The sequence below is a fragment of the Gigantopelta aegis genome, chromosome 8, assembly GCF_016097555.1.
Source record: "Gigantopelta aegis isolate Gae_Host chromosome 8, Gae_host_genome, whole genome shotgun sequence".
Lineage (NCBI taxonomy): Eukaryota > Metazoa > Mollusca > Gastropoda > Neomphalida > Peltospiridae > Gigantopelta > Gigantopelta aegis.
In genome coordinates, this window is record NC_054706.1 from 54954996 (window position 1) to 54963318 (window position 8323).

An 8323-nucleotide genomic window follows, 5' to 3' on the forward strand; every position below is an offset into this window, starting at 1 on the left:
CGTAGCGCTGACGTAGGCGAAAGTTTCCGTTACAATACCATAACTAGGCAACCTTGTCAACTGTATTTTACACAATCAATACGGTTAAAATTGCAACAGTTAAAAACTATTAGTTGTGGATATGCACCATACCACAGACAGGATAGCACATACCACAGCCTTTGTTACACCAGTTGTGGAGCACTAGCTGGAACGAAAAACAGCCTAATGGGTCACAAACGGGGATCGACCCTAGACTGACCGCACATCGAACAAGTGCTTTACCACGGGGCTACATCCCGCCCCCACATCTTATGAATGCAGGACAGAAAGTTAAATATTTATAAAAATGTTAATATTTATCAAAACATACTTTTATTAATTTTGAACGTTAAGTATTTTGAACATTATTTCATTCAAAGCTATAATGTGTACCAATCCCAGTGATATGTCCTGAGTTGTGTACAATATACTTGTGTTTAATATAAACTATTTTGTGTTTTTCTTTCAGTATCAAGTGTGCTCTTAAATCAGGAATTGCAGGACTTGAGAAAGGTTTTACAGGTAATTTTTGTAATTCTAATTTATTAATCGGTGTCTTGATGCTGACCTTAAAGAATCATTCTGTTAAAACTCGACTGACTCAAAAAAAATATTCCAACTCACTTATTTTGTTATAATTTTGATGTTTGTTTGGGTGTTTTGGGGTTTTTTTTAACGAATGTATTTAGTTTAAAGAATGAAAATTAAATGCCTATTGACCAATTGACAGCAGTATTATCTAATGTGTTGGCAGCTGTAGCAGGTTTATCTAATGTGTTAGTAATTAAAGATGCTTATGACACTAGTAGAGTCTGTACTACAGACCTGTCAAATGTTAGTTAGTAAATGCACACGATGTATCACAAAATCACTTCTACTAGAGGGTGAGAGAAGAAACATGCTGTTACCACACAGGCTACTCTTCCAAACAGCAGCTGATGCTGATTACATTGCCGACACCAAATTCACTTGCATGCTTTTCTGATCCTCGGATTGAGTTGTCTGTGCTCCCTTGCTGCTTTGTGTGTGTGAGCCCTTCTTCTCCCTCCCCTACCCTTTTCCTGGCCATCATCAAAAATGCCATGTCTTCACAACATTTTCCATGGCAGTTTTGCAGTTAATGTGTAAGAGATGAGTTTTAGTTCTGAGTAGTACAAACAAATACTTACATGTAATTAAGGAAATGACATAGAAAACTGAATGTTTCATGGCAATAATAACAGGTGCAGAGAATTGGAAACACCACTGCATTACCGATTGCTGTGGTTAATTGCTAAAATTGTCAGTCCCATGATCCATCACACCTCAACCGGCCTCGGTGATATTGTGGTTAAAAGCCATCGAACATAAATAAGGCTGGTGGAACAGGCTTTGAAGCCCAATTCCGGCTCCCACCCAGAGCGAGTTTTAACGACTCAATGGGTAGGTGTAATGCCACTACGCCGACTTGTCTCTCACTAACTATTAACAACTAACCACTAACCCGTTGTCCTGGACAGACAGCCAAGATAACAGATGTGTGTGCCCAGGACAGCGTGCTTAAACCTTAATTGGATATAAGCACAGAAATAAGTAGAAATGAATGAATGACACCTCAAGCAAGCACTCTTGTCATTGAACTACATCCCACGACAAATGGCTAGGGAATTGTACATCTGAAAGGTCACATGGATCACCAATTTATACTGTTGTACAGAACTACTACACCTGCGTGTTATCAGAATGTACAGAAACAAATTGTTTGTATAGTAACACTTTATTAATTTGTTCCAAGGGGCGGGGTGTAGGTCTGCTGCTCAGTCATAAAGCACTTGTCTGAAGTATGATGGGTCACACGATCGACCCCCTTTGATGGATTCAGCTTTTTTCACATCCCAACTGGAACCCCATGACTGGTCCATCAAAGGCTGTGGTGTTACTTTTTTGTCTCTGGGAAAGTGCACATAAAAGATCCCTTGCTGTCTTTCAGTTACTTTCCTGTGCTGGACGAAGGCGGCATAGCTCGACACCTGCGCCCATGACAGGCATGCGCTACAACAGCATGCTCTGAATGTGCTCGTTAAACCCTATGACCTGACCTGACCTGTGTTTCATAATGAGTAGCCTGTGTGGTGGTAGTGGGGTTCTCTCATTTCTGTTTTGACCAACTGTTGAAGTAACCATCTGTTAGACCCCAAATAGTCATAGTTTAAAATGTGATGAGATTTTGTTAAGCAAACATTGAATTCCTTGTCTTCCTATCTTTTTATTCTAATGTATTTCTTTTCTATACATCAGGACATATCAAACACACTGGAAAAGCTTTCCAGTCGTCAGATTGTTGCTGGAACTGAGGACAAATTTCACGATGTTATGGGCGTATCTTTTGTGCAGAACATAGTATGGTACTGTAAAACATTAACATAGCGAAGCCTTCCACAGGACAATAAATAATGTACTCAGCAACATCAAATTTTTGTAATGTATGGTAATACTAACTGCACTGTGTATTTACATATTAAAGGGACATACCCTAGTTTTTAAACACTAACACATATTTTTGACTATTATAACCGTTTTTGATAACTTAAATCATACTTTACTTAGATTTTATTGTTTAGATTATCATCTTTCTTACATTCGTCATCCTGGTGTTTTTAATACCATATTTTTAAAAACGGACGTGCGTCTGAGAAGTAATAGTTATGGAGTCAAGTTTTAGTCTGTTTTTCAAAGCCACAGACTCATGTTTCACTCAATTGTAACTTTATCCAAATGTGTTACAGGTTTGTAGATTAACTAAACTTAGTGTTAATTTTCACAGGTTGAAACTAAGGTACCTGTATGTCCCTTTAAATATAAAATATGAGTAATTTAACATTCAGGGCTAGCTCTGTCACTCACTAAAAATTTTAATTTTAGAAACAACTTTCCAAACTTATTTTAACTCTATTTAATCCATGCTTGGCACGGGAATGTTCAGATGGGGTGTGATGGTCTTACACTAGGTTTTCCCCCACAAATACAACCACCTTGTAGGTAGCCAGGCCACTGGTCATACCAGAGATCGGATACAGCGTGGACATGCCTGAACCTAATGGATGTGGACATGGAAAAACATTTGGATTTTGATTTATAGCCACTTCTGTATTAACTGATAAAGTAAAGTTTGTTTTATTTAACGACGCCGCTAGAGCACATTGATTTTAACTGATAAAGATGGCTGCATCCATTGAGGTTGGGTGGGGCGAGATGTAGCCCAGTGGTAACGCGTTTGCTTGATGCACGGTTGGTCTAGGATCGATCCCCATCGGTGGGCCCATTGGGCTATTTCTCACTCCAGCCAGTGCACCACGACTGGTATATCAAAGGATGTGGTATGTGTTATCCTGTCTGTGGGATGGTGCATATAAAAGATCCCTTGCTGCTAATCGAAAAGAGCAGCCCATGAAGTGGCGACAACGGGTTTCCTCTCTCAATATCTGTATGATCCTTAACCATATGTTTTATGCCATATAACCGTAAATAAAATGTGTTGAGTGCGTCGTTAAATAAAACAATATTTAGAAGAAATGAAGAAATGTTTTATTTAACGATGCACTCAACACATTTTATTTACGGTTATATGGCGTCAGACATATGGTTAAGGACCACACAGATTTTGAGAGGAAACCCGCTGTCGCCACTACATGGGCTACTCTTCCGATTAGCAGCAAGGGATCTTTTATTTGCGCTTCCCACAGGCAGGATAGCACAAACCATGGCCTTTGTTGAACCAGTTATGGATCACTGGTCGGTGCAAGTGGTTTACACCTACCCATTGAGCCTTGCGGAGCACTCACTCAGGGTTTGGAGTCGGTATCTGGATTAAAAATCCCATGCCTCGACTGGGATCCGAACCCAGTACCTACCAACCTGTAGACCGATGGCCTGCCACGACGCCACCGAGGCCGGTCAAAACAATATTTAGAGCTAAGATCACTTCATGGGGCCCTGTCACGGGGATCCTATAATACCCGTAACTGAATGAAACACGATTATCCAAATATCTCTCCTAACTGTATATCTATTAGATCTCTCTGTATCGGGCAGTATATACCCGCGTGGCTCGTCTCTAGGTATGAACAGAGATAAGATCTTATATAAAGTATATATAATATAGCACGTTTAGTTCACTAGAAAACACAACAAAAACACAATACACTTTGGAATCTGTATTAATCTACGCTGACAAATGTACTGCCGCAGTAGTTAATTAACAACAACAAATAGTAACAACCCATAACTGATCACTTAATTAGTTAATCACTAGGTGTCTAGTTTATACAATATTCTAGTCACTTCACCGTGACACAACACCCACGCGTGTGATAATTGAGAAACGCTTCCAGGGGAACTTAATTAATAAAGGAATTACAACTCTATTCCTAACTGGTTAATTTTTAATTAACCTTTATCTACTCATTCAGTAACCTTGTAATACAGAATTAATACTGGTACCTATCACAATAAAGACAGTAACTTACAGTTTACCTAGGTCCTCTAGGATGACTGGTTAAGCTTTATCTATATTAGAACAGTGAGCCTACATTTTACTGCGTCAGATTACCGGCAGCACCGTCTAAATAATATTGGTATAATACAGTATTAAAATATTTAAAGTCACATCAATCACATCAAGGTTATACAACAGAGCAGAAATAATATATTTACCAGTCCGGACGGACAACGTTCCCCCTGGAAGCCTTCCTATGCTTCTCCCTGATAATTCAAAATCCTATCTATTTATTACAAATCCGAATATCGCCTGGGGGTACAAGGCGGCACCGAATACCTACAAGTGATATTTCCACAGAGACAAGACGACAATTTTCCTTAGATGGCCAGACTTGCTGACGCCAAGTCGCCAAAATCACGGTCGTAAAAACCGCACTCGCGGAGGTATTACGTAACTACTGGCCACATGGCCTGCGCCACTGGTCCGGGTGTGTATTAGAGGGTACAGCTCGACCACTGTCGCGCAGAGGTATTACGTAACAAAGTGCCCACCTGGGCTTAAGTGCATATTGGAACTGCACACGGCCCTCTAAAACAATTAATATCGCCACAGGCGAAAAGAAATAAGAGCATGTTCCGTCACAGGCCCTGACAGTAGGTTAGTTATTAGTAGGTGCAGTGACCTTATTATCGGCCTACTGAGATATTAAAACTAAAGTAGTTATAATGTATTATCCCTGTATTTATTTAATACATTTTCAAAATGACCTTGACCTATGAACAGCACTTTATAGCGGAGGCATCTGATGATGTTCAGAGCATACTCCGTCTCCAGGCCACCGCGATGGATGAGTTTCACCCTGTTACTGCGTACTTAGGAGAGGACTCCAAAAAAATGGGAACCAGCGAATTATTTGGGATATTTTCCGACTTTCTTATTAAGTTTGAGGTGTGTTGTACTAAATACAGGAAATATATAGCTTCTAAAATGTCAAGGAGCAATTAATTTATTATTAGTACTGTCTTGTTTTATAAATAATTTAGAATAGCAGTAGTATAGCTTAAATATCTAACATTTATGATTGGCTAACTTGGAAGAATGATTATTCCAATTTTAAATAAAACTTTATAAAATTTAGTACATAATCAATATCTTAGCAGACTGAGTACTGTAATTTACAGGTTAACTTAAAAGACTGAGCACAGCAAGTCAAGAGGAACATAAATCTAGAGCAGGCTCCGTATTCATAAACGTACTTAAGTCAATGTATGATACTTATTTATGTACTTTAGGTATGTATTTAGGTACCATACATTGACTTAAGTACGTTTATGAATACGGAGCCTGGAGCCTACAAAGTATCCTCTTTGCAATTCTTTTTACATTGCCCTGTGAGATCGCAAATTTGCGAGAGTTTAGTGAATTAGGCCCCTGGGCAGTATACCATATATACCATTCGGTATCAGTATCATGTCACTGTAAGAACGGCAAACATACTTAATGTTACTATGAACATACTAGTCAGGCCTTGAACTTAACTTTTTTCAGTGATAGCCCACCGGGCTTCCAGGTTATGAAATCTGGTAGCCCTCAGTAAAATTAGTAGCCCATAATTTTCATAAACTTCTTAAAAAAGGAGAGAAAAAAGCAAAATAATGTATTTTTATTTAAACGTTGTTTCAGGATGGGTTTTTTTTAGGTGTTGATTGCAGAGTAACTAGAGGTGCAAAAAACATCTAGTAGCCTGGCGGACTACCAAGTTTAGACATCTGGTAGCCCGAGTGAGAAATTGGTAGCCAAAACACCCCGGGCTACTGCTAAGGTCGAGCCCTGCTAGTATTTATTAAGTATAAACTTATACATGTACTCATACCACAGCATACTGAACACTGAACTAGGAGCAGTGAATGAACATAGGAATAAGGTAGGAAAATTTCCTTTGTTGAACAAATAGAATATTATTGTTAGTTCTCTTTTACATTGCTTATCTTATATTATTACTCTCACTTTCTTATTGCTCAACATTTAATTTAAAGTATCAAACTTATACCATTAACAACCTAAAACAATTAGTTATTATTTATTTAATATCAAACTAGCGTTAAAGTAAAACACAAACGACGTACTATTTATCAAAATATCACAAACCGGCTAACCATTTAACCGGGTCAGGTCAGGTATAAGGTTTAACGTGCGTATATACCACGAAGGTTTCACACACGCTTGTCCTGGGCTTAATCTCTGGCCTTAATTTTTGCAAGGATGAAGCAGGACGTATGCGCCTGCTCTCTCGAGCTACCCCCCCCCCCCCCCCCCACCTGGGGGGGGGCTCATTGCTAGCTACGGAGTGCTCATGGAATACCGCATCACGTACACCGGGCCACGGGCAACCGTGACCTTGGTGTACGGCGACCCAGTGAAGAAACCACCCAGGAGGAGAAGGAGGAGGAAGACGGACGCGCCAGGGGCGGACCGGGGGAGGTCAAAACCGGTAGCTCAACTAGCGGCGGCGATTTTTCCCGTTGTTCACCCCCAGCACCGGTCAACACCAGCGAGGCCAGATGTTCCAGCTCTGCCGGATCCAGCTGTCGACTCGCCAGTGGCGGACTCGGACCTGAACCAGGCCCTGATGGAATCGCCCCCCACAACTCCAAAGACTTCAGCTCCCGGGATTCCAGCGTTGCCACCTCCACCTAGGAAGAGTGCCGCTGTAGAGTCCCAGGCCCGTCTTGTGGCCGTTGGAAAACGGAAGGCGATTGTGTCTCCAGGCGACCAACCAGCCAAGCCAAGTCCGCCGACACAACCGCCGACACCTACTTCACCTCCAACAGAAGATCCGCCCTCTGGACAGCCTTGGTCACTGCAGGCAGGCAAGCTACCAACTCGCTACTCGAGGCTGGTCAAGATCAACATTGGGGATGTTCGCCAGCTACTTTGTGAGCCACACCAGGATACATACGAACCTCTGCCACAAACTAAAGGAGAGTACTCGGTGCGCAGGATCAGATGAAAGATGGGCGTGGCATTTGTCTTACCGTTCGCCGGAGGGGAATTTTCCACCAAGGGATGCTTCTCGATGAAATGGACAACCCGACCATCCACCGCGTCATTAAGACCGTTGCCGGGGAAGACTACCGTCCGATCACCGAGATCATCGCCAAGTCCACACACCGGCACGCCCTCCACTATCTGGATTCGTCCCTGTTCATCGCCTCTCCTTGACGACATACCCGCTAACAACCTTTCCTAGGACAGGTACCAACCTCCTTTTTTTTGGCTAGTTAGACTTTAAACGTTTTAGAAGCAGTTCAAAATTCTTATGTTTATTTTTTTTTATAAATAGTCTAACGCATTTTATTTTGGCGCCCGATCAATTGCTCAAAATCACCTTAAAAACCTTTTGGCCGAGCAGTCTTAACTATTTTGGGTCAAATTTTAGAGTCCAGACATGTTTTTGGATGCAGTTACTCTTTGTAGACTTAGGTAAATTACAGGCTTCACCGAGGAATCGAAATTCAGGCAATCAGAGCACGGCTCCCACTCGGTGTTACTTCAAGTTTGCGAAGTGTCTGCTATTCGGTCCGCGCTCGCGTTGACCTTACTAAATGGCTTTCTTCCAAATTCTGCCCACCTCAAACTTACCTCCCCCCCCCCCCCCTGCTCCGGAGTTAGTCACTGGCGAAGTCAGAGGCTAAATCCGTAGTGGGCGTGCCTGAACCTCTGTGGATAGGGGCACGTTAATACAGTTCCCAGTTCCAGTGACTAAGTCCAGGACAAAGGGGGGGGGGGGGGGGGATTGAGTTTGAAATGGTCGGAATTTGGAAT

The 8323-nt window shown here is 41.6% G+C and overlaps 1 protein-coding gene and 1 long non-coding RNA gene across 2 annotated transcripts; both read left to right on the forward strand.

Annotated features, from left to right (window-relative positions):
- Positions 1 to 488: 488 nt before the first annotated feature.
- LOC121378346 lies at positions 489 to 5451 on the forward strand. The gene is made up of 3 exons (XR_005958711.1): positions 489 to 543; positions 2299 to 2379; positions 5282 to 5451. It is a non-coding gene; the product is annotated as an uncharacterized LOC121378346 (long non-coding RNA).
- Positions 5452 to 6851: 1400 nt separating this feature from the next.
- Positions 6852 to 7508, forward strand: LOC121379729 (proline-rich extensin-like protein EPR1). The gene has a single exon (XM_041508378.1). The coding sequence runs from the start codon at positions 6852 to 6854 to the stop codon at positions 7506 to 7508; it is 657 nt and encodes a 218-aa protein (XP_041364312.1).
- The last annotated feature ends 815 nt before the right edge of the window (positions 7509 to 8323 follow it).